This window comes from Sinocyclocheilus anshuiensis, unplaced genomic scaffold, assembly GCF_001515605.1.
Source record: "Sinocyclocheilus anshuiensis isolate Anshui unplaced genomic scaffold, SAMN03320099.WGS_v1.1 scaffold245, whole genome shotgun sequence".
Taxonomy (NCBI): Eukaryota; Metazoa; Chordata; class Actinopteri; order Cypriniformes; family Cyprinidae; genus Sinocyclocheilus; species Sinocyclocheilus anshuiensis.
The window spans coordinates 350,104-376,812 of record NW_015536478.1 but is presented as its reverse complement, the minus strand read 5'-3'; the positions used below and the strand labels follow the sequence as shown (position 1 = coordinate 376,812).

At 35.2% G+C, this 26,709-nt stretch overlaps 1 protein-coding gene across 1 annotated transcript in view; it reads left to right on the top strand.

The window, feature by feature from the left end:
• Window positions 1-5,770: 5,770 nt before the first annotated feature.
• The window catches only part of LOC107663881 (peripheral-type benzodiazepine receptor-associated protein 1-like), a 118,309-nt gene continuing 97,370 nt past the window's right edge, over window positions 5,771-26,709 (top strand). The window contains exons 1-3 of the mRNA XM_016454306.1: window positions 5,771-5,930; window positions 6,195-6,239; window positions 8,489-9,505. Of these exons, the coding sequence (XP_016309792.1) occupies window positions 8,489-9,505 (1,017 nt within the window). The 5' untranslated portion in view covers window positions 5,771-5,930; window positions 6,195-6,239. The remainder of the gene's footprint in view (window positions 5,931-6,194; window positions 6,240-8,488; window positions 9,506-26,709) is intronic.

Below are 26,709 nucleotides of genomic sequence, written 5' to 3'. Positions count from 1 at the left end.
AAAGCTTTTATAATCCTGAAGGACTCATATGTTTGTTCAGGGTTGTACTGGTTCGGTGTGTCTAGTCAGTATTTAGGTTGTGGGAACATTGCTTCAGGGTGACAGTATAGCTTTCCATCATTATGTTCTCATACAGATCTCTCTCACACACCACATCTCATTCATATTATCTACTGTACATAGACCGGAGATGTGCATTAATAAAAAATCACACATTCAACTAGTCTTTGCTGACAGCATGAACATGGAAAAGACAAGTCCACTAGAGGAAACCACTCAATTATTAGAAAGATGTAGCTTTTCTCTATGCTCTGTGAAGTCTTATTGAAATCTCACAACCTCCTCGTGTGTTTGAAGGTTTTGAAGGTCACGGGGAACTTGAGTAAGTTTCTCAGTGTCTTCACATGAGTTATATAACAGTGTCACATGTACAGATATCTACACATTCCACTCCAGAATCCTGTGGCTGACCGTGTTGACTTTTATCAGACACTTTCCTGTCCCTCAAACGTGGTCGTAATTGTGTTAAGGAAGCTGTTTTCACAGAACTGACACGGTTAATTTTTATATCTATACTGTAGGTCTAGTGAAGTGTTACAGTGTGAAAACCCTGGTTAGAGAAGCTTCTTGAATCACGATGAATAGATATTAGATGGCTGAGAACCATCAGTTACAGAATGTCTGTCAATTCTGTATTTTTTTTTTTTTTTTTTTTTTTTTTTTTTTTTTTTTCTGCATGTTTTTAATGACTCACTTATTAACAGTGATTTGCTGCCACCTGCTGGCGGTTTTAATTTCAAATTTCGGCTTTTTCTTTCTTCTTTCTTTTTTTTTTTTTTTTTTTTTTTTTTTTTTTTTTTTTTTAATCTTTATTATTGGACAGAATGTATGTTCTGTATTTTACACACAAAAAAATGTAATTCCATGTCAAATCAACCAAATTTCAGAAACTTCCCTGCATGGCTTAAATTTTTGATTTTTAATTTTATTTTTTTTTCTGTGGAAAGATTAACATGTATAGTGATGAAAGCCCATAATATTAAATGTCACAGATGCATATTTACTGAATAATCCACTATTTTGTAGAGGGTGTGACAATTTTCACCTGACTGTAACTCATTAAAATATCTTAATATCCTTTTAGATTTTGGGTCTTAACAAACTTATTTGGCATCTTCATTTTTAAGGCCCTGTATGTTTCAGTCCCAGAGATATTGGGATCTAAATAAGGCTTCAAGACTAAATTGATAAATTGTACAAATTTTCAGTGGTCAAAAACCAAATGCGGGTCACTTTGCATACAGACGATACACTCTTAAAAATAAAGGTGCTTCAAAAGGTTCTTCAAGCGATGCCATAGAAGAACATTTTTGTCTAAATGGTTCCATAAAGAACCTTTAACATCTGAAGAACCTTTCTGTTTCACAAAAGGTTATTTGGGGCGAAAGAAGGTTCTTCAGATTATAAAAAGATAAGAAAGAGATGGTTCTTTAAAGAACCATCTCTTTCTTATCTTTTTATAATCTGAAGAACCTTCTTTCGCCCCAAATAACCTTTTGTGAAACAGAAAGGTTCTTCAGATGTTAAAGGTTCTTTATGGAACCATTTAGACAAAAATGTTCTTCTATGGCATCGTGAAGCACCTTTATTTTTAAGAGTGTACTTCTTTTATTTTAAAGAGGCATGTCTGAAGAACAAAATTAGAAATGTATCAAATTTATCAAAACAATTGCATGGAACATTCATTTCAGTTTGCAAGCCTCTACCTCAAAAAGTATTAAATATATTCATTTTAAATTCTGATTCTTAAACTGTATTTAAAGAGGAAAATCTGAGGAAAAAATAATGTTGAAACAAACATTTTTGCTTTTTCCTTCTATCGAGACAATTGCATTGAACAAACACGTCTGTGTACAATTTATTAATAATATGTAATACTTCAACCAGAGAATAGTAATATTTTTCTTAATTTGACTTTCTTTCAATGACTTCTTATTTATTTATTTATTTATTTTGTTTTTACTAAATTTATAGCAGTTTCTACTAAATTGTAGCTATGATTATGTTCAGAATAGCATACTACTCCTACACTCTAAAAAATGCTGGGTTAAATACAACCCAGTGCTGGGTAAAATAGGGACAAACCCAGCAATTGGGCTGTTTTGACCCAGCGGTTGGGTTAAATGTTTAACCCAACCTTCTGGGAAGTAACCCAACCGCTGGGTCAAAACAGCCCAATTGCTGGGTTTGTCCCTATTTTACCCAGCACTGGGTTGTATTTAACCCAGCATTTTTTAGAGTGTATGCATACAAAAAATGGCACATACTGCTTATGTACTATATACTGTGTGCCAGTATGGGCATGTTTTGTATGCATAGGAGAAAATGTGCGGAATATGACACTGTATCCCAGAATACATTGTGTTTGACCTTCTATCTCTAGTGTAATGAATGAACCAATTGTGATTTTTAGCAACGCTTTCTTGTGTAATTGCTTGTATTAAAAAATTGGAAATGCAACCTATCAACCTGAGATGATAACTGGACGTTGAATTAAATATGCAACATAATGAAGTCACATGGCAACAGTGTAGAATAATACTGCATGAAATGCATATTGGTAATGATACATACTGTTTCACTTAATATTTTTAGGCCAATCTCCTATTGTTCTGTTAACCTTGAATATGATATCAGATATTTGTATTTCACGGCATATCCAGTGCACCTGTGATCTTGAAGTGCAGCAGATGCACGATGAGCTGATGCTTGTGTTTCTGTCGTGTTCTGTTCACGCAAATAAAGAAGTGGATTAGAAAGAAAGGGACTCAAGTGTCCTGGAATGAAGACGTGGATGTGAGATCACAGCCTGAAGCTGCAGGATCATCCGTCACGAGGTTTTGTTGGACTCCATGAATGAATTAATAGCGATTACTGAAGGTGTAGCTGCTCCAGTTTGCCAACGAGGATCATGTTGTATAGCTTCTGGGTTTTATAATTGAGAATGAAGTATCAAAACAACACAAATATATACAAATATATGCATTGGGCTATGTGAGATGGTAAAGTGTTCTGCTGACAGTTTGAAGAAATAGTGTCAAGTATTATTGTTGTAAATCTTTTTTTAGTTATTGGAAACTCTAGTATAACCTGGAGCTATAATATGACAGAAATATATAAACTGATCTGATGAGATAACATATTTTGATCTCTAAAAGAACAAATATACTGTAAAAATAAATATAATAATACAAAGTTCATTGCTGAACCTAAAAACCATCAAAGAATCATCTTCTGAATTTTATTTAAAGGAGGTTTGGACAAATGATTGTTTTAGGTTAAAAAGGATTTATTTTGTCATCTTGGTGATATTAAAAATAATGAGAGTAGTATCATTCATAAATGAAAGTTATTACTCTGATAATAATGAGAATAAACATTATTAATACAAATCTGATTGGAAGGAGTTACTCTAATAATTATGGGTAAATATGAGAATAAATATTAGTAAATATTACCTGACCAAAGTAATTATTTAGATAAATATGGATAATAGTGAGAATACTCATTATTAATAAATATGGTCTAATTAAAAGTATTATGGATAATGAAGAGAATAAATATGATTAAATATTATCTAACTGCAAGCATTTATTTAGATAATTATGGACAAAAATGTGAATAAATATTAGTAATAAATGTGTTTAATTAGAAGTATTAATTTGGATAATTCTGGATAATGATGAGAATAAATATTTGTAAATATTATTAACTACAAGCATTTATTTAGATAATAACGTGAATAAATATTATTATTAAATATTGTCTAATTAGAAGTATTTATTCTGATAATTATGGGTAATAATGAGAATAAATATTCTGATAATATTCTAATTCTGATGACTATTACTATGAATCATTATAATTATTTATTAATCATTCTTTTAGATCATTGTCTCACAGCTGTCCAATAACAATAATGATACAAATATTTGAATACAAAATGGAAACAATTCATGGTTCTCAGCCATTCATGATCTTTTCCAAGGCCTAATTCTGTCCGAGAACTCTGCAGAATAAAAGAGGCTATAATGTGGGAATCCTAATGTTTCTCCATAGAGGAACAGAACAGCATTGACAGTCTTTATATGTACATTTTGTTGTTGACTGACACATGTGTTCCTGTAGGTCCTGTAATACAGATTCATTTTCCTGGGAATGCTCGTCTTTCCCAGAACCTCCTCTTTTTCTAATAAAGCTTCCTCTTTCCTTTTCTTACTCTTTTGTGTGGCTTTTTTCGTATTATTCTCCTACGCCTGGTTATTATCCATCAGGTTTCTATGCTGAGTTTGTTATTTTGCTCTTCTTCTGTTGTTTTTGGGAACACCTTAATCTTATGACTTATTTACTTAATTATGTGATTTTTTTTGTGCGCCAAATGAACAGTTTGCAAAAAAAAAAAAAGAATTATTGTGCAGGATATTCACTTCATCTCTACTTTACTATGAAAACTGAAATCTAATGCTCTGGCATCATAATCAACAATAAACATACAATAAACAATAAGACTAATTTTTAAATATATTTTATTGGTAACACTTTACAATAAGGTCTCATTTTTTAACAGTATGCAGTATCTAACATGAAGTTGATCTAACAATAAACAATGTTTTTTTTACAGCATTTATTAACCTTTGATGGTTAAAAATGTTCATGATCTTGCAGTGCATTAACTAATGAAACCTTATTGTAAAGTGATACCCTTTTATTATGCACCAAAATGTCACTGTTTAGAAAATAAAAAATAATAATAGAGATACAGTATTCTGGTGACCAAATTAATTTAAAATATTAAGAAAAATGCACATTTTAATATTCCTTATTTTAACATTTTTTTATTAAATATATATTAATTATAGATTAAAAGGTCAGTGTGGAGAACAAGCCCCAAAAATAGATACATTCTGGTGATCAAATTAATTAAAAATATTAAGGAAAAGTGCAAAGCAGAATACTTTCTCTTATACTTATAGCAGAATACTTAGCACTTCAAAAGCTGATTTTTAAATATATATATATTTATCATTAAAAGGTCAGTGTGGAGAACAAGCCCAAACAATAAAGAAATTTCTGGTGACCAAATTATTTTAAAATATAAGAAAAATGTGCAAAGCAGGAAATTCCTGATTTTATTATTTTTATAATATATATTTATTATAGATTAAAAGGTCAATGTTGAGAATATGCCACACAAATAAAGATTTCTGGTGACTAAATTAATTTAAAATAAAAAGGGAAAAACTGCAAGATAGAAAATGCTTTTTTTTTTTCAATTATTTTTTGTATGCATATTTATTATGGATTAAAAGGTCAAATATTAGGAAAAAGTACAAAGTAGAACACTTTTTTAGAATATATTATTATATTATATTATAATGTTTTAATACTTTTTAACATATTTTTATTATAGATTAAAAAGTCAGTGTATAGAACAAGCCCAAACACAGAGGAAGTTTTGCAGATATCACCTTTGAACACTTTTAAAAATCAGGAAAGTTACACTAAATTATAAAATATTGAATTATTATCAGTCCTTTAAAATAGAATAATGTTTTTTCTTTAAAAAAAAAAAATCCCCTATAATGATTTAACAGTCAAGTAAATAAGATACGAGTGGTGTACTGTCGCTGGGTGTCCAGCAGAGGTCGCTGTGTCCTCACTGGATCTCTGATGTCCAGAGCCGCAGCCGGACATTGATGTGGTGCTCTGAAGCAACTGGTGCTTAAGACGCATTTGCATCGACAACAGCAAACAACGAGTAATATCGCGGTTTCTCGAGGATTAATGCGAGTTTAAACGCGTCTTTCAGGCGTTTCCAGTGGAACTGAGCAATATATGGAGCGCATCTTGAAGTTTTCGTGAGGAGGAAGGTCAGTGTCTATATCCCGCTCGTTTATTCTCTCATTAAAGTCTCTGTGGAGATATCGACACGCGTCTGAGAAGAGACTTTTACTGTAGCATGACACTTAAATGTTTTGTTTTAGGGACACACGATACATTGTATCACCACTGAGTTTGTGTATCATCGCGCTTTTGTATCTTTGTATCATCGCGTTTGTGTCATTGTATCATTGTGTCGTGTTTGTGCGTCGTAAACAATCAAACCAATTACATTTACCGCGTTTTCTCTGCAGATTTCTGAGGGACAGAGTGGTTTTGGTGTTTTCTGTGATACATAGGTGAGATTCAGCATGTATGTTACATTGTCATGTTTAACATGTTTTATGTGTGTGTGTGTGTGTGTGTGTGTGTGTGTGTGTGTAAAGGGAAATGAATTGTCAGTTGTCTTGTAACATGCCTTCATGAGGCCAAATATATTTACAGAAAAGTTGTACTGTCTCTTACACACAGCCAGTCAAAAGTTTTGACACACTTGACTGAATTTATTTTTCTCAAAAGCCTTTAATATACAGGTTTATGCTTAAACATTTTAAATAGGTTTATAAACAAATACATTTTGCTGCAAATAATGTATATGCGCAAATAAAAACACTGTAAGTTGTCATTTGCCTCACATGTTTTGATCACTATCATTACCATACTAACATTTGTGTTATTTTATAGACTTTATTATTATTATAAACTTTACAGGGTGTGTTCAAACTTTTGACTGTCAGAGTTTTTATTGTTTATTTAATTTAGCATGTTTAGTTTTGCTTGTTCAAACAAGGGCAGTATTGGTGCATTCTTCTTGAAAGTTCGTATTTAGAAGTTGGGAAGTTGTAATTGCAACATCAGGAGCTGTCACGTTGGTCAGAGCAAGATGGAGATGTTTTTCTACCAGAAAAAAACAGTATTTTTTTTATGTCTTATGCAATTTTTGAAAAAAATGATTACAAATTATTTATTTTTTTAAACATTTATAAAATTTTTCAGTTTTTTACATTTTATTTTTTAATTAAATTTATGAAGTAAACTGGATTGTTATATATTCTATCGTAATTGTACAGTACGGTCATATTTTGTACATGCAACTTTGCTAGTTGTATTGTAACTGAAATATATCTATAATTTTAATAATTGCATCAAATTTACCATCAATACAGACGCTGCATCTATTTTGTCTGCAATAGTTTCTCAATGACATGCTGCAAACTCGGAAATCCGAGACTTAAAGAAAGTTCAGAATTTCCTATTTGTAATTCTGACTTTGTGATGACGTTAATGTAGGGTGATCATAAGTCCTTTTTCCTGGATATGTCCATGCTGGGATTTCTAAATATCCTATAATGTCCAGGTTTTGGCTTGGTTTTCATTTTGTTTTCACATTTGGTGAAGGTAATGACGACATGCGAGAAGGCTGAATCCAGAGAGAACGATCAAAGCAATGCAAATTCACATGCATATAATGAGGACTGTAGAGAGACCGTCTATAGGAAAACAAAGCCACAACCCTAAAAATGTTGAAATCCTGTCTGGGAAAAAGACAGCGTATGGTCATTCTAGGTCATGTGTGTAAATACAATCTTTCTGACTTCTTGACTTGAATGCACCAAATTTCCTGAGCTCTTCAGTGACTGATTTCATTGTGTATCAGTTTGTTTGTAAAGATGGTGCATGTGATCATAACAGCAGTGTTGGGGAAGCACACGTAACTTTTTCAAGTAAGTAGTAAAGTAGTGCATTGCTTTTAAATTTACAAGAAAATATACTTCAAATAAGTAACACGAATTAGGCTACTTTGTTGTCCCATTTATTGCCTGACAGCTCTCCTGTCCCCATGTTGAGAGAAATCAGGAGTAAGTGCAGAGGTGTTGTGCGCGCTGCTGTGTGAACATGATGTTACTGTAGTTCTAGAATAATTGTCAACATGCATTTACTCATCTCACCTGCACAAACACCGATTCAGTATTCCTCAAAATGAATAAAAACTGTGAAAAGCAAACTCAGAATATGATGCAAACCTTCAATAATTAAATGTTAAATAACACAAATATCCTTTATGTATCCAATTTTGTTAACCAATGTCTTTGCTGCTGACCTTCAATGATCCAATTCAACCATATTAATTGATCTTATATAAACATTTGTTTAATTTTTTTATTAGTGAAGAGTATTGAGCTTTCTTCTCCTGCGTTCTATTCTTCATGCAATCCAGAATGGCAGCACAGCTGTATGAACAGCTCTACTACAGACGTGAATTTACATTTCTTTCAGCCTGAGGCAGAAGCTTATTTGTTTCACTTTTGATGTGAAAAGGCTTTTACGTTTGCCAAAAAGAGAACTTTTTATATTAAAAACAAACCAGCAAGTCCAGCCCAGTTAAGAAAAAGTAACGCAAAATAACATGATTAATTACTTTTTTAGGGAGTAGCGCAATGCTGTAATGCATTACTTTTAAAAATAACTTTCCCCAACACTGCATAACATCTTTCTGAATCTTTCTGTCGCCATGCTGATAATCATCTTTCATCTGTGCTCTTTTCAGATGGCATGTTGGATTGTGTGTGCATGCTGTCTGCTGTATAACATCATATTCATCCCACCTGCATGCTACTTCTGTGTGTCCACCATTAACGCCATCATGGGCGAAAACTGTGATAACCCCCCAATTCTCTCCTCCAAGAAGCGCTGCAGCTGCAAGCGTGATTCCAGCTCCGATCCGTGGCGGGATGTGGAGCGTCTCCGCGCGGCGTTAGAGGTGGAGCGCAGCCGCAACCAGCAGGCCCACCGGCGCTTCTCTCTGGAGCTGCGGAGGCAACGTGAGGAGACGCGCGAGGAGCGGGAGCGAGCGCTGAGGGAGCTGACCTACCGACACGAGCAGCAGAAGACGCTGGAGCTGCTGAGGCAGCGGGAAGCTCTGGGCCGGGAGCGTGCGGCGGAGGTTCGGCGTCTGTTACGCTGGCGGAGTCAGGAGTTGAAACGTACAGAGAAGTTGACGCTCAGGCAAACCCAAGAAGTGCATCGTCAGCTAGCGGATGAGATCGCTGGTAGATCGGCATTTCAAGGTCTCAAACTTGGATGTAAGGGCAACGGGGCGGCGTATCGCAAACTCGAGGAACTCTTAAAGACTCTGCTTGCTCAGTCAGATGGACGGCAGGTCGCTGTCCTTCAGCGTCTCCAGCAGGAAGTGGAATTAGAGAAGAGCTACTTCCTGTTCCACCTACTGGAAGCCCATAGCGGGACGTCCCGCGTCTTGAAACGATCCAGACCGAGGTCGAAAAGTTGCGTGCATCTGCTCCTGCAAGGCCAAAACCACCCAGAATCCTGTAAGGAAGGAAAACTCACTCTATTCCGGTCTCGTTCGCTATCTCAGACGTCCCGAAGCGATTCTCCTCAACCTATGAAGAAGAAAAAGAAGCAGGATTGCGAAACATCTCCTCTCAGCTCATCTCCAACTGAGGATGGAGATCTTCTAGAGGATTTTCCTGAGCCGTGTTCGTCTGATGAGGGATTGGAGAAGTGCTCACCATCCAGATGTTCAGAGGACAATATGGATGATCTGGTAAGAACTTTATGGATTTTTGATGTTTTCTTCTTCAGGGTTGCCCTGAATCTATTCAAGTAATCAAGCTGGATTTCATGCATAGTAGGGCTGCACAATTAATCGCAAAGGCGATTAAACGCGATTAGGCAGAAGCTGCGATTGTCATGCATATCTTTCAGTGAAGCACGGTTCTGTGATCAGTAGTAAATCTCCATCCGAAGGCCAGAGGGCGCTCTTGCGCAGAAAATCCAAATATGCCCCGAAGAAGAAATCCAGGAAATGCCATTGCTGCAGCTGAATAAACAGAAGATTTAACTGCTTTCATTGATTCAACGTGGCTAATAAACACACGACTACGGCAATATATGGTTTATCTGAGTTCTTATTATTATAATTTTCATCATAATAAAGTATATCTCTAATGAAATGCTAATCGACATAGCCTTTATCACTGCTTAGAATACAATGAAATATACATGTGCCTTAATTATTCTGTGTAAGAAGCCACATCATCTCACAGAAGGATTTATTTCAAACACTCGACTGACGTTATGAAGTGAGTTTGGAGTAAAAACATGTTATTAAATGTGGTATTTTCACGTGCTCTCAGATGGAGAACTTACAATATTGTTATTAAATTCACATTAAATACAAAGTCAGTATTAAAAATATTTTACGGCATGCCGCATGACACCCATATCTGGTACTTAAGACGTTTTTTTTTTATAGATTACACTATTAGTGCCCATCACCCATTATAGATCAAATAACATAATCTATAAAGGTGCAAAATGCATTTACTTAAACTTTGCACAGATCTGACCACTAATTTCAGCTTTTAATATGTGGGCGACTTCATTTTAGTCCTTCAGTGTTTCTTGCAGTAAACATAATCAGCTACTAATGAATTCATTAGGATAATGTGTACATTCATGTCTGTGTGTGTGGGAGTGAGCGATCGACTGAACGACTGTTTAAATGAGTTGGAAGTTTATAGTCATTTAATTTGAAACCGTTAATGGCATGTCTGTCAGAGAAACTGAAGGACGCAGCCACACAAGTGAATCACATTACAGGAGACAGTTGATGGTTAATTAGATCATTTTTGGTCACTAATGTCTCTAATTGTATACTGCCTACTATTTAGAGAAATAGCATGTGAAGTAGCATGCAATAAGCAATGATAAACATTTGAAACTGTAGTATGCTTCATGTTTGTCACTTGTCCTCACAACATTGCATGTTTAATTCAGCATTTAATTTAGAATTTTATCCATTTTGTGGGAAAACAGCAATCAAATTATTGTCATAAGGTCTAATATCACATCTGGTTCGTGAAAAAGAAAAGGTCAGGTTTAGCGAATGCAGTAGCTCATTTGAATATTTAATATTTTCATAAAATATGCATGCATGTATTTAATTGTGCATGCTGTAATATTTTCAATATGCAATAGTGCATAAGTATGCATACTGTATTCCGCTTCTATTAAAAGTAGTGGTGTGATATTACACATAAGCTATGTGTTTTGGTGCTACGAATCTCAGTGTGAATGACCAGATCAAAACAAATAACAATTCATGTGTGATTTGTATCAGTTTAGCATTGTGTTCTTGCATTTAGCATCTTGTGTATGTACACATATTTGTTTTGAAACAGCAGCGTGATTAAAATCATATGACACAAACAGATTATGTTATAATCTGATCTGTTTAAGAAAGACTTTAAATAGCTTTGAATATGCTATGGTATTTTAGGTATGTAGTGCAGCTGTTGGGATATAAGATGCCATTGACATGTGGTGTGTGTGTGTGTGTGTGTTTATTATAAGAAATGTACACTACTGTTCAAATGTTTGGTAAGATTTTTTAAATATTTTGGAAAGAAGTCTTTTCTGCTCACTAAGGCTGCATGACTTTGATTAAAATACAGTGAAAACAGGAAAATTGTGAAAAATGATTACAGTTTGAAATAACTGTTTTCCGTTTGATTATATTGTAAAATGTAATTTATTCCTGCGATTCAAAGCTGAATTTTCAGCATCATTACTCCAGTCTTCAGTGTCACATGATCCTTCAGAAATCATTCTAATATGCTGATTTGCTGCTCGAGAAACATTTATGATTATCATCAATGTTGAACACAGTTGTGCTACTTCATATTTTTGTGGAAACGATGATTCATTTTATTTTTCAAGATTCTTTAATGAATAGAAAGTTCAAAAGAGCAGCATTTATTTGAAATAGAAATCTTTTGTAACATTATAAATGTCTTTACTGTCACTTTTGATCAATTTCATGCATCCTTGATGAATAAAAGTATTAATTTCTGTAGTTTGTATTAGATTCAGATATGTTTTTCCTTTTCCTTTGTCCTTCGCAGATCTCTTTGACACAAAATACATTTGATAAAATATTCATGAATAGATTACTTTTAAATATTTTTAAATATTGTTATCAATACTTTTGATCAGTATCGCCCACCCCTACTTCCAACCACATACATTTTGGTTGTCAATGAAATGTAGTGACAGAGATTATTGTTTTGAGGTAGTGTGTTGCTTATGTTTTATTTTGAGCTAATAGAGTCGCTGTGGTCTGTTTTTGGCATAACTGGGTCACCCCCTCCATTCCCTCCCAAAAACTGGTGCGAGGTTACACAGAGCAGATCTGAATTATTGATATTAGCTTGAGATCAACCCAAACAGCAGTGTGACAGCGGCAGACGCACGTTCACAACATGACAAAGACCCCATAGAGCATTCATGTGTCTCAAGCTTTTTCATGCTGGAAAAAATAAAGCCACTGTGTGTCTGGAAGACCTGCTTCTGAACTTCATGTCTCTTTTGTGAGTTTGTGTTATGTAGTTTTTGGTTTCATGAATTGGTTTCAAGGAATCATCACTGGCTCATGAGATCTTACTCTGTTTTTGCCTCATTCTTTCTCATCTTTTTCTCCCCAGTGTAACATTGGGTCTTTGAAGTAAAGTTTTAAGGATCAAGATTGTGTATGTACACACACACACACACACACACACACACACACACACACACACAACACACAACACACAACACACACACACTGAGCTAAACATTAATAGAAACCTTATAGACATAAATAAACAAAAGCCAATAAAAATGTCAAAAACATACAAAAAAATTACTAAAACTTTTACTTAAATTAAAATGAAAACAGAAAATCTAAAAATAAAAACCAATACAAAATATTAATAAAAAATATAGTAGTATCTCAATTATACTAAAGTAACACTAGTGTAATCTCGTTTTTATTATTTATTTTATTTTATTTCATTTTATTTTTCATTTTATTTATTTTAAATTGTTATATACATTTACATTTTTATTTCATTGTACTCTTATTTAATATTTTGCTTCAAATGCAATGCAGTATTTTCATTTTTCCTTTCTCTCTTCTCTTCTCTTCTTCTCTTCTTCTCCTTCTCCTTCTCCTTCTCCTTCTCCTTCTCCTTCTCCTTCTCCTTCTCCTTCTCCTCTCCTCTCCTCTCCTCTCCTCTCCTCACATTCATTGGTCTCTCCAAGAGTTAAATTTGTTAATTATTTTGTTGTATGTATGTACATACCACCAAAAAGTTGCACAGGCAATCAAGCAGTTGAGATTTGCTGTATAGTATACTGCCTTATGTGAGTGCACTGTAATTATGTGGAAAAAGTTGGATGTATTATATGTCCATATATCTTTATCTCTCTGTATGGTACACGAGTCAGCTTATTTAGACTATTTGGCAAACATTCACTGCTGATCTCATTTTCCTCCCTGCTTAAGCCAAGACACTGATGATAAATTTAATTTATATATTGGAAAGAAAAGCAAAACCTCTGCTGCCTGTGCTTTTGCTCTTGGTTTTGCATTGAAGATCTAAATTAGGACGAGTCCATCCTTCATGCTGTTCTGCGCCTGAACGTCCAATTAGGAAAACTGTTTCAAAAACTTAAAAGAAATTGCGATCAGTTGGGACGTCTAATGAATTCCCTCAATATTTTTTAATTGCATGAGATGTACCTCCCGAGCAGTAAAATCCATCTGAATATAAACCCGTAGTAATTGATGAGGCAGCCATGAGTGCCGCAACCACCCCATGAAATTGTGTCTCTTTGAGTGAAGACCTGACATCTAATGAGATGTTAATGGAGCGCGTGTTTTACCTCATACACACACGCACGGGGGGATTTCATCGGCCTGAGTTGGGTTCTCTTCCCCGCGAGGGTTACACTCTATCTCTGTGTGTGTTTGCTCAGTGGAGAGGCAATTAGCGCAGCGTTTTTCCATATGAGAGCGAGCCAGTTGAACTCCACAGAGGTGGATAGCTTTGCAGGATTAGATTTAAAACCGCTGGGGTTTGTTCTGGGGTTCTGTATGTATTTGTCTGTCTGTAATCAAATTACACGACTTCCGTAATTATAATTATAGTTTTTATTAATATTTTGAATCGGTTCTTATTTTTAGATTTTCTGTTTTCATTTTAGTTAAATATAATTTAATGAAATATAAGTTTTACTATTTTGTTTTGTGTTTGTCACTTGTTTTTTTTATACATGGCTATATAGCTTTTATTTCCGTTTTAGTTATTTTATTACTTAGTACAAGTTAAACTAAATTAAAATAAATGTTGTCTTGGCAACCAGTTGAAATAAAAAAAAAAAAAAAGTTATATATATATATAATATAGCAAGTAATGCTTAATATTGTTCAGTCTGTGGTGTAAAAAGGATTTTTATCAATTTTACTGGTAGTCCATTGTATGAAGAATGTTTGGGTATAATATGTCACAGTTTACGTTATTTTGCTATCCTCACTGACATAAATGAACTATAGTGTCCTGCACCCACTATTAAAAACAATATCAAAAATTATATCTGGTGTCTGAATAATGTTTGGTTTGACTGTATTATTTCAGTTAATATTTATTTTATTTCAAGGAAAAAATGTGTTTTAATGGTTTTAATTTTAGTTTTAGTTAACTATAATAAAACTGAATGGTGCACCTATATTGGTGCATGTATTATTCGCAATTATTATTATTTGCTATTGCTATTATAGTTTTTATTAAATCCCATTAGTTGTCATTGGTTATTGTATTACCTAACATTAACTAACAATAAGCAGTACATTTGTTACAGTATTTATTAATCTTTAACATTACATTAGTAACATTAGTTTATAAAAAAAAAAGAAAAGAAATAAAAACTGTTTATTGTTCAGGTCCATTGACTAATATTAACAACTTTGGATTTTAATAATGTATAAGTAATTGTTGAAATTACCATTAACTAAGATTACTAAATGCATTAGATTTTCATTAGTATTTCTTGTTAACTAATGTAGTTAACTAATGTAACCTCATTGTAAAGTGTTACTATTTTAACTACTGACAAGATATTAAGAGTTGTCATTACCTACAACAACATATTACCAACTACCAATGACTAAATAGCTGATTGATCGTTGGTTAACATTAACGAATATTTACATCAGTCTTTTCTGAGGCAGATCAAATTATGTTTAATATAAGATTTCAAAGACTTGCACTTGATAAATAGTTCACTGTAAGACCAGCAGCATGCATTAATAGAGTAAACAGCGTCAGTGTTGATTTCAGTGACAGAATCCCTAGTAATAATGCACTGCGGGTGTGTATTTCTACATTTTCCACACTCTCCTGTTTAATTCCACATTCCAGACACTGTACGTCATCACTACCATTGTCTCTCAATGCTAATATTGGAGAAAGTGCGTGTGGCCGTCCTTTGGTCCTTTCCATCGAGCAGCGCTGCCTCTTTGACGATCAATAGAGCGACATCATTCCAGCGTCATCTCCATGGAAACCATCCTGCTCCGCCATCGGGATTGGCTCCCTCCCAGAGCCTGCTTGAGTGTGATTGGAGGACCCCCCCCCCTCTCTCTCTCCCTTGCTCGCTCGCTCAGCCACACGCTCTCCTCCTCTTCATCTTAATGTTGTTATCTTACCAAACACACATTTAGGCAGAGCACCGAGAGCCAGCGTGACCGCTGAAGCATCACTGAAAACCAGGATCGCTACTTCATGAACTGGCACATCCGAGCTGAGGAGATGATAAGGATGAGAGGACGGAGCAATGAGCCGAGTGCAAATCCAGTCCGTGGTGAGAGAGGAAATTAAGAGACCTGTTAGAAAATAAGACGTCACCTCCTGCGTTGGCTTCAAACTGGTCTTTATACAAACCGGTTGTCTCTTTTTCTCAGTCTTTGAGTCTTTGGTATCAACAGCAGGAGGAGGTCGAGCAATATATGGATGACGGCAACACGCTGGGACTAAACATCATCAGAGCTTCGTCTCTCGATCTAGGATTTCATTTTGTACTGGAAATGCATTTTTTACAAAACATTGACATTTCTGCTTTTTATATAATGGGGGAGTTATTTTGAGAGCGATGTACTTGAACTTGGTAATGTCTCTTTAAGAATTTGCAACAGCTGTGCTGCTTTTTTGCATTTTCACTTGCATTAATGAATTGTTTTGGGTCATTGATAAGTGTGTTATTGCTGTGCATTTACAAGCTGGAGCAGAAGCGCTTTTGACTGTAGATGACGCGGAAGATTAAAAAAAGTGTTGTTTTTCCTCCATGTCTTTAATTGCGAACATACCCTTCTCGAGTCTTTGCGCTCATAAACAGAGTAATGCACGACTTATGTACTAGGCCAGATCCCCCCGAACCACCTCAGCACGGTTCACCCACGGCGGAGATGAGTAGCGGTGAACCCGAGTCTCCGGCTGGACCTGGGCATCCCGACAGAGCGAAGCCAGAGGAGCGAGCGTTAGCATCAGATGCATTGAGCGGGATGAACCTGGGATCCTCTACCACGACTAATGGAAGCGGCTGCATGACGGTGCCGCCAGCCGTTCTGTGCAAACGGCATCATTCTCTCTACGAAGGGCTTAACGGATGTGAGGCGGGAGGCTTCGGAAAGGTGCATTTTGCTGGTCGAAAATATGGTTTCTGTGTGCAGATTTTTAGGGCCTCTTACAGTCTTTCTATTATTCAACCAGTTGGATCCATTTGATATTATATCTATTATTTTTTAGGCCATTCAGTCATTTTAACCCTTGATTAATGTATTGCATTATCCTTGTTCCATATTTCACTCTGTTAATACTTTTATCCTTTATTAGCAATTAATCTTAGGTATTTAGGTTTGAGATTTCACATTGTGCATCTGTAAACCCTGAGCTGACGTTCTTGACATTGCATATTTATGACGTTAATAAGTAATTGTGCAAGTATAATGTGCATTGATTATGCATGCAATATAACAAAGAGTGAAAAATTGAAGGGGGTCTGAATACTTTCCGTACCCACTGTATTTGTTTATGTGGAAATGTCACAATTCAGATCTGAAATTGTGTCTGTGTGAGTCCTTTTAATGGTTTGCATGCATTTTTAACCAAAAGCTGAAACTAAATCCACTGTGTGAAAGTTTCTGTACTAAGCTCATGAATATTTAATGAGTAAAGCATCTATGCAGTTAATGATTGGTTGACTGTTCTGGAACTCTCTGTAGTGCGGCATTGTTTCACATTTTTCCAAGGGTTAAAAGCAGTGCGAACCCACTTTTAACATGTAAAATGTGGCTTGACCCAAGGTTAAATCTTTCCATTATTCAGGGTTAACCCATGTGTGAAAATCCCTGTAGTATTTCACCCGATTGTTCCTGTATTCATTTGCTGTTCAGTGTCAGAGTTCAAGGTCTAGTCGAATCAGAACACATCCAGAAATCAATCGTGTGAATCCCAAACACATGCAGAATAGTAAGTGTTTACTGAACTGTCGGTTTGATGCATGCATCTTATCTGCAATGTGTTTGACAGCAGCTAAATTCAGACGCAGTGAGTGACCTCAACCCATATTCAGCACTGCTGCTGCTGCAGACTCAATGTGGGACAGCGCAGGATTCACTTAATGCGGCCTCATTGAAAATCAATAGCAGAGCTGCAGATTGTCTTGTTCCTGTTACTGACCTCAGTGATCATTCTGAAGGTGTGAAGGCGTGGCTTAAGTAACCTTGACCTGCACATGTGTGCTCTTTTCTCATGTAAGGCAGCAACTAGTTAATGTAGTAGTGCTTAACTGGACTCTTTTAATAGAATGAAAGTAGGTATTATATTGTTTTTCCAGTAATGAGCCACAAGTAGCAGCATAGCATGACAAAACATTGCATCACTGACATTTTTGTCACATGGTATTTTGCACTGTATTCAGCGAGCTGAATAATTAAATGATTAATCTTATTGCATTTGTTCATTAGGATGATTCATGCACCAATTCAGTTAAAAGATTATTCACACTGGGTTTTTATTAGTAAAATATTTAAATGCTAGTGTCTCAAATATATATGGTAGCACTTAAAGCCTTTATAATGAATTATATGAAAATGCATCATCATAAATTGTTAATGCATTATGTCTTTTAATAAATAATTGTAACCAAAGTTAAAATGCATAGTAATATTTGAAGGTGTTTTAATGCTTTATTTCATTTCCAAAAGTGTAACACTGAATAGATTAGTATTATAAATTGAATACAATTATTAATGAGCTCATAAAATGCATTATAAGGTGCATTACAAGGCATAAGTAATGCATTGAAACTACTTCTATAATGCAATATATATATATATAAAGGCTTTATCTAAAGTGTTACCTATTTATCACATATTTTTAAGATATTTCCCCCATATTGCTACGTTCTAAAGATTAACTTGACTATTGTTGAACTACTTTAAATTGAGTTGCTTGGGAGGCTACAGTTTTTTTTTTAGTTTAAAGATATATATATGCACAGACAGGGTTATTGTTATTCAGCTGAAGTCATACCGATTGTTGTGAACATGCTCACAGTTTCTGCATTGGTGTCTTTTGTGTTTGCATCGCAGTTGGTCAAGTGTGCATTGAATATTTAAACATCTCTTTAGGTTCAGAATAATGTCTCTAAGCTGTACGTGTGGATGCATGACTGTGCAGGTCAGTGCATGAGGTTTCTGCTCCAAAACTTTGAAGAGTCTGACTGTTTCATGTCCAGCAATGCACCTCAAGATTCATTGAGGTCAAGATTTATTTGCATTTTTATGCAAATTTATTGCAAGATGCAAGATTTATTAGCTCTTTGCATCTTTTTGCAGTTAAAGGAATAGTTCGTCCAGAAATGAAAATTTGCTGAAAATGTCATCACCCTCAGGTCATCCAAGATGTAGATGAGTTTGTTTCTTGACCAGATTTGGAGAAATGTAGCATCACATCACTTGCTCACCAATGGATCCTCTGCAATGAATGGTGGATTTGATTTGACTTGTTTCTTACAAACATGCAGCTTTTGGCTTCACAAGATGTCAATTGATGGACTGGAGTGGTGTGGATTACTTTGGGTTATTGTGATGTTTTTTTTAGCTGTTTGGACGATGTACCCTTGCGCCTTCTTCTCACGCAAGCTAACCACCGCCGAAAAATTTATTGCAAGATGCAAGATTTATTAGCTCTTTGCATCTTTTTGCAGTTAAAGGAATAGTTCGTCCAGAAATGAAAATTTGCTGAAAATGTCATCACCCTCAGGTCATCGAAGATGTAGATGAGTTTGTTTCTTGACCAGATTTGGAGAAATGTAGCATCACATCACTTGCTCACCAATGGATCCTCTGCAATGAATGGTGGATTTGATTTGACTTGTTTCTTACAAACATGCAGCTTTTGGCTTCACAAGATGTCAATTGATGGACTGGAGTGGTGTGGATTACTTTGGGTTATTGTGATGTTTTTATCAGCTGTTTGGACTCTCATTCTGACGGCACCCATTCACTGCAGAGCATCCACTGTGATGGAATCACATTGTGATGGAAGTGATGGAATGCTAAATTTCTCCAAATCTGATGAAGAAACAATGTCATCTAAATCTCAGATGGCCTGAGGGTGAGGATTTTTTTCAGCAAATTTTCATTTTTGGCTAAACTATTCCTTTAAAACCAGTCACTGATTAAATGAAAAATCAGTGCACTAACACAACCAGACACTTTCTCTGTTCTTTGTTAGCGAATAGAGCTTGGTTGTGCTGTGTTTTTGGTCAAGTTCTCAAAAGTCTGGAAGCTTAGTGTTTTCCTGTGCGTTGAAAAATTTGTAAATGTTTCCAATTAAAGAAATAGTTCACCAATTTTTTTCTCATTTACTCACCCTCATGTCTTTTCAAATACAAACCATACAGTAAATAAAAATCATAAAAGTAGTCCAAGTCATATGCATTACTTTTATCATCCTTTTTGTGCCATTTGAAGTTTGACAGATGTGATCGATTTGCAATGTCATTCATCATGTTTTTGTGTTCTGACAGCATGACTGAGTAAATGAATTTTGGTTGAACTATTCCTTTAAAGGGCTACGAATTCTAAAGGCTGGGCTCCAGGGCCAGAAATTGAAACGAGGGTTGAGAGGAAGATTGGGTCCCTGAGAGGGAGGAGGGTGAGCTCTGTTAGAGGTGCTCCCATGGGAAGCTGGGATGGATGGATGGATGAATATAAAGATGGATTTTGGCTCATGCATGATTGAATTGGTGGCAGGGATGTGGTGTAGTGCCCTTATATCGTCCTGACCGATTCGTGACAAGCTCTCCAGCCCTGCGTGGGGGCAGACACAGTTCAGACACTGTCTGGTATTTAAAAGGCCTTTCAGAGGACGTCCAAATTTACATCTAGTCTCAGTCCAGTTTGGATCTACACCAGCTATTTGATGCTGTGTTCTTTGTTATTCTCTTGTGTACCTACTAATTTGGTGGTGTTTTCTCTGTAGGAGTTTCCTTCAAATGTTAGTTCACTTCTTACCGAACACCACTAGTTTCTTGGTGGTTATTGTTTGCTCCTCCGATACAGACCTCAGTGAGGTGAATTTGTTTTGTTTTTTTTGTTCATTTGCAGTGAGTTGAATAGATCATTCTGTCTTCATTTACTCATCCCTGCTGATTTTTAGATGTTTAGCAGTTTGTGAGTAGCATGGTACATGTTGCTTTGTTGCAGTGTCATTTCAAGCTCCAAAAAAGACCAACAGCCCGATTATAATGTCTTCTAAAGCAACATAATGTTAGGTTTGTCTGTGAGCCACTGAAGTTTATGTGCATGTTCTGACTGTATGCAAATAAATAAGTTCAGACATTTAATCCTATATTAATTTCTCCTGGATAATTTGCATGTTCATGATTTAAGTCTTCAGGTTGCATTTTTCTGCACATTCATAACAGACATCAGAACAAATGTGTCTATTGTCTTTCTGTTGTTTTTTTGAATACATGTAAATAAATTTGTTTTTATGCATGTTTTCAACCTGGTCTCATAAAAATACGTACCTCTGTGCACTTTTTGTGCAGCACCGTTTTTAAGTACCTTACTGCACGTTTCGCCGCAGTTTCAAGAGAAATGTCCACTGAGTGGCGCTAGAACACTGGTTCAATTCGTGAACCCTGGCACGTTTTTATTACGTTGAAATAGGTACGTATTTCTGTGTTTTTATTATGTTGCTTCTGGTACGTATTGCGGCAGTTCAGAATTCAAATATCCGGGGACTGACGCTAAAAGTTAATGCTCTATCGTGTTGGAAATATGCCCTACACCAAACCCAACCCTAAACCTACCCGATAGTGTTAACAATTGCAAAACTGATATAAAAACGCATTTGTTGATGCAACTGTGCCCTTTGAACTTCCTTATATGCAGATTTGAACTGCTTTGCCGAACCGTGGTTACACGGGATTCGAACCGGAGCTCTCAAGTACGTCTCCGTACTCCGTGAGCTACCGAACAAACCTATGAAAACCCATAGATATGAAGCTTTCAAATATCCAGGGACTGCTGCTAAAAGTTAATGCTCTATCATGTTGGAAAGATGCCCTACACCAAACCCAACCCTAAACCTACCCGATAGTGTTAACAATTGCAAAACTGATATAAAAACGCATTTGTTGATGCAACTGTGCCCTTTGAACTTCCTTATATGCAGATTTGAACTGCTTTGCCGAACCGTGGTTACACGGGATTCGAACCGGAGCTCTCAAGTACGTCTCCGTACTCCGTGAGCTACCGAACAAACCTATGAAAACCCATAGATATGAAGCTGGATATGTGCGGTGCTAACGTTCAAAAGCATCAGTTTTCAAATCTCCCAGCATATTAAAATTGTTTTGAAGTCATAACATGATATTCTTCAAATTGTGCGAAAATTACGCTTTATTAATCGAAACTCTGTAAATTTGTGTGAAAAGGAATAAAAGGTGTTTTTTACTGCCTTAAGTGTTCATTTATTTTGGAAACTGCAGTGTTATGTACTTATTGGTACGTATTTCGCGTCTCGCTAAAAAGTGCACCCAGGTACATTTATGCCATGAGACCAGGTAGCATGTTTTAAAGGCATCAGATTTAAAAAAAATAATAATAATGTTTTCAGCTAAAGCAATTTTCAGCAAAAGCATGCATTTGGCCCTGTTCTTTGCACAACACTGTTGCATGACATTAGAAGACCATGAGTATAGTCAACAGTTGCATGAGCAACTTTTATGGTGGTTTTACATCTTTTTTGTCATTTTTGGAGCTCGACCACCTGGCTACTATCTGCTTTGTCATGCATTCTGCTTAACATATAGGCACAGAAATGTTAAATGTGTAAACATATTGAAGAAAACATTGTGTTTTAGAACAGGCTGCATTTAATCTGCACTGAAATTCTGAGCAGATTCACTTGAACAAAAAATCTATCCTAATTATGATTCAATCAAAGGTTGATTCATTGTGGGCATTGACTCGTTGACTATTATATTATTCGTTTCAGTATTTAATCTTCGTAGGAATGAAGATTCACTTCTGTTTCATGCTCAAATCACTTTTTGTTGAACAGGTGGATCAATACTGATATTGTAGGACTGAACTTGAAATACGCACTGATTTGAATCCTTTCTGAATTCACATAGTTTTTGCCAGGAACGGCAAGAACTGATAGAAATGCATATATTTTGAATGCAATGCAAGTCGCTTTGCTAAATGCATGACTGTAAAATTTCATGAATCGGTTGCCGTAAAGCGTTAATGGAAAATCACAAAAAAAAAACATCATTGATGCAGGTCATGTTAGCAGATTTAAATGTGGCTCTTGAATGCTTCTGACAGTATGAACAAGTTCATCTATTGTAGTGAAATGGAGTTTGCTGGTTATTTAAAAGCTTGTTTTAAGAGGGTTGATATGATGTTATGAGGTTGTAAGAATATCTAATATTACGCTTCAGGACACGCGTGAACAAAACACATATGTTTTCTCTGTCTCACTGTGTTTTGTTTTGTCTTCAGACTATTAATCTTCCTCCTGCACAGACGGGCGGTCTCTGAAGAAATCCCCCTCTCCATGTTTGCTGTCTTCTCCTTTAAATCTCTCACTTTATTACATGCTGAGTGTGCTATTTCTGCTTTTGTCACTCCATCCCTCGCATCCTGTTTTATTCCTCTCACATTTCTTCACTGGATCCGTTTTGCATAAAAAAGGCTGCTGTTAACGATGTTATCTTTGGCTGTGTGTCCCGTCTGTCATGGGCTGAATCAGTTTTTGGATGGGAGACAAAGCACTTATCAAATTGATTAGGGTGTAGTTCATTTAGCAGATCTAAAGTGAGTGCACTTATTTCAGATACAATACCACTAGAGTAATTTGAAGTTCAGCGAGTTATTCAAGGACGCAGTGCTGGTAGTTCAGGACTCTCTTCATATATAAATAAGAGACCATCCGATTTTTGTGGATTCCATTTCAATTAGATTTTAGTAATCGAAAAGCATATCTACTTAATTCAAATCATGAAACTTACATTTTTTAATTTTATTAAAAGTTTAATAAAAAATGTAATTGTTAAGGCCCTATGAAATACATAAAATTTTTTCCTATTTTCTGTTTTTATTTTATTTTTTTTTTATCAAACTGTGCTTTCTGTTTTTTTTTCTGGATTCCATTTTAATGGTTTAATTCAATTGTAATAATCAAAAAGCATGTCTAATCAATAAAATTCCTAAATCTTTAACAATTTAATAATTTATTATACATTTTTACAATAATTAGGCCCTAAGTTTTTTTCTGAGGTTTTCTGAATTGATGATTTAATACAAATTTACAAAAAAATCAGTGGTAATCAAATAAAGGCATAACAATTGAATTAAAAACATTAGCAATTTAATGAATCTTTTAAAATGTAATCAAATTAAAATGTAACAATTCCTTTAATTTTTCTGCAAAAAAGTGCTGCACAACAGATGATATTCCTTAAAAAAATAGTTTTAATAATTTGATTTGTTTGAGAAGTGAATTCTACTATACAATAGTAATTCATTTAGTTAAACCGACTTGTCAATTAGAAACTTTATATAGTTAAACCGAACTTTCATTTTGAAGGTTTTTTTTTTTTTATGATTGGATTCTGCGATTTTTCCGCATCATGGAACTCCTTACCCATCAGATTTGAACTAGTGATTTTCAGCAGCTCATGTTATTTTTGTGTGCAATATGCATCACTGCCAGTTGTCATCTGTTGAGTATTTGTCTGTAGACGAGGGCTGTGCAGATTTGCAGGGCATTTGCTAATGTTAAACGTATGCAGGATCAGACCAGGCATGAAACACACACACACTCTCACACGTGGACACACACAGCACCTGTCAGATTGCCAAACACCCACTGTCTGCACGGGGTGGCCAAGGTGACACTTTAGCACAGTAAATCTCTGACTGAGAGCAGATCTGACATCTACAGTCTCGTCTCACACTGCAGCCTCCACCACTGTGACCTCCAGCGTCACACTTAAAACACATTTATCCTACACTTTTGTAGAGTGTTTTGTTGTTGTTGTTTATATGATTATTTAAGGTTTCTTGCATCAAACTCAGCCATACTTTAGTTTTTCATGATCCTTTTCCATCCTCATCCAGGCTGTTTTTGCTGCTGTACCTTTAAAGTGTGTTTGTATATTCTTTAACAATTTAACCATTTATTATATTTTTTTTTTACAATAATTCGGTCCTAAGATTTTTTTTAAATATTTTTTTCGTTTTTAAAGTAATATATTTTAATTTTTTATGTTGTATAATGCTGGTGAATATGCTATTGCTTGCGCATGCATATTCAAATAAGTTTGTCAAAGCCAATACAGAAGTCCTAAAGGTATATGTAAATATGGTTGGTAATGTTAATGAGCATGTGGTTGTGATCAGGGTTATTATTGTTAACTAAAACTAAAACCATAAAATAGAATTACATGAAATAAAATAAACTGAAATTATAAAAAACTGTAACTGAAATATAAACAACTTTATAATTTATATATATATATATATATAAAATCTGCTAGTAGCCAATGCAATATTTCTCAATTTTTAGTATGTTAAAGTAGTCAAATAAATAAAAGTAAATAAACTAAAACAAAACTGTTATGAAATCTATACAAACATATTATAAAAAAACGAATAAAAAAGACCAAAACGGACACACACACACACACAAAACAAAAAAAAAACAAAAAAACTGAAAATATAAAAAATCTAATTCAGAATATTAACAGAAACTATAATAGTATATCACTGGTTGTGATGTTAATATGCTATTTTTGAGTTTTTTCTTTTCCATATTGCATTAATGTGATGTCCTAAAAATAGACTTTATTTTTTAAATATAAAATATTCTTTATTTCTTTGTTTAGTTTTAGAAGTAAAATATATGACCTGCGCATCTTATTGACCGGTTCAATGTTATTCAGTCACATAGTACACACTAGGGCTGACAGACATCATGATTCGCAGAACACCCCTAACCCCGCCCCTCCCCCCGATGTCATCGTCCATCACGATGTTTCACTGCAGACATCGTCCGATGCCAATTTGGTAGACATTGCCCAACCCTAGTCCACAGTAGGGCTGCACGATTATTACAAAAATCATAATTGTCGATTATTCCCTTGAAATTGTAATTGCGATTATTAATTACGATTATCACAATTTACATTGAATGATGTTTATACCATTGTTTTATGCAACTGCATGCCGTATTTTTATATGATAATAAACAAACTGAAAACACTCTAACTGAAAAACCTTTAGTGCTTTAACATGTAGAAAGAAAAAAAACGCATCTTAAGCACAGAATAACATAAGTGGACTTTGAACGATTAATTGCCGGTTTGAATGATTACGTAATTGTGGCATCCATAATTGTAATTGCGATTAGAAATTTGATTAATTGTGCAGCCCTAGTACACACATACAGTATCTTTTATTTAAAAAACACACAATCCTGCTCTTTTGTCACAAACTTCCTGTGAGAGAGCACTGGTTAATGAGTGTGGTATGCAAATCATAAGAAGTCTACAAGCATCTTCATCTCACACACTATAAACCTCCACTACCTTCTCCAGTTTTGACAAAAACTCTACTGGATCCATGTTATCAGGCTCAAAAGAACCCACTGCTGTAATAAGACTTTGAAAGTCCATAAAAGACAGTTGTCTAACAGCTTGGCCATTTTCATTTCTTTGATCAAGAACCCTCTCATTTCCAGTCTGTCTTGTTCGCACTGGTGCTATTGGGAATCTCACAGACCAACTGTCTAGCTGTCCCTTCATACAAACATCTAAATGCTCTTTGTAGAGAAAGGAGAATAGTTTAATTGGAGTGGAAGTTTGGTCGAGGCAGACTATAATTTCTTACAGTTGTTTGCAATGATAAAAGCCTGTTATAACCTGTAATTCTGGCAAATCTCCTTTAGTGTCGTAAAAGATCAATACTATCAGAATGGATTGAGCTCTTTGAGAACATAAGCAATCAGATTATCTGATTAATAGCACTGAGTTGTAAGACACCTCTGGGAGAGTGTGTGTGTGTGTGTGTGTGTGTGTGTGTGTGTGTGAGGGGGTTTTGAAGGAGATCCGACCACTTCATATATCGATCCGGATTCTCTGCTCTCCTCCATACTGTGCTTCTCTGCTGGAGCTCTCGGAGAAGATTGATTTCAGCTTTTCCAAAACTAGTAGATTAGGGCTGCACGATAAATCGCATGCGATATTTAACGCGCATCATATCAGTAAAGCCGGTTCTGTAATCAACGGTAAATCTCCATCACGTGCGTGCTTTCACATCGAGCAGCATTAACTACACGTTGG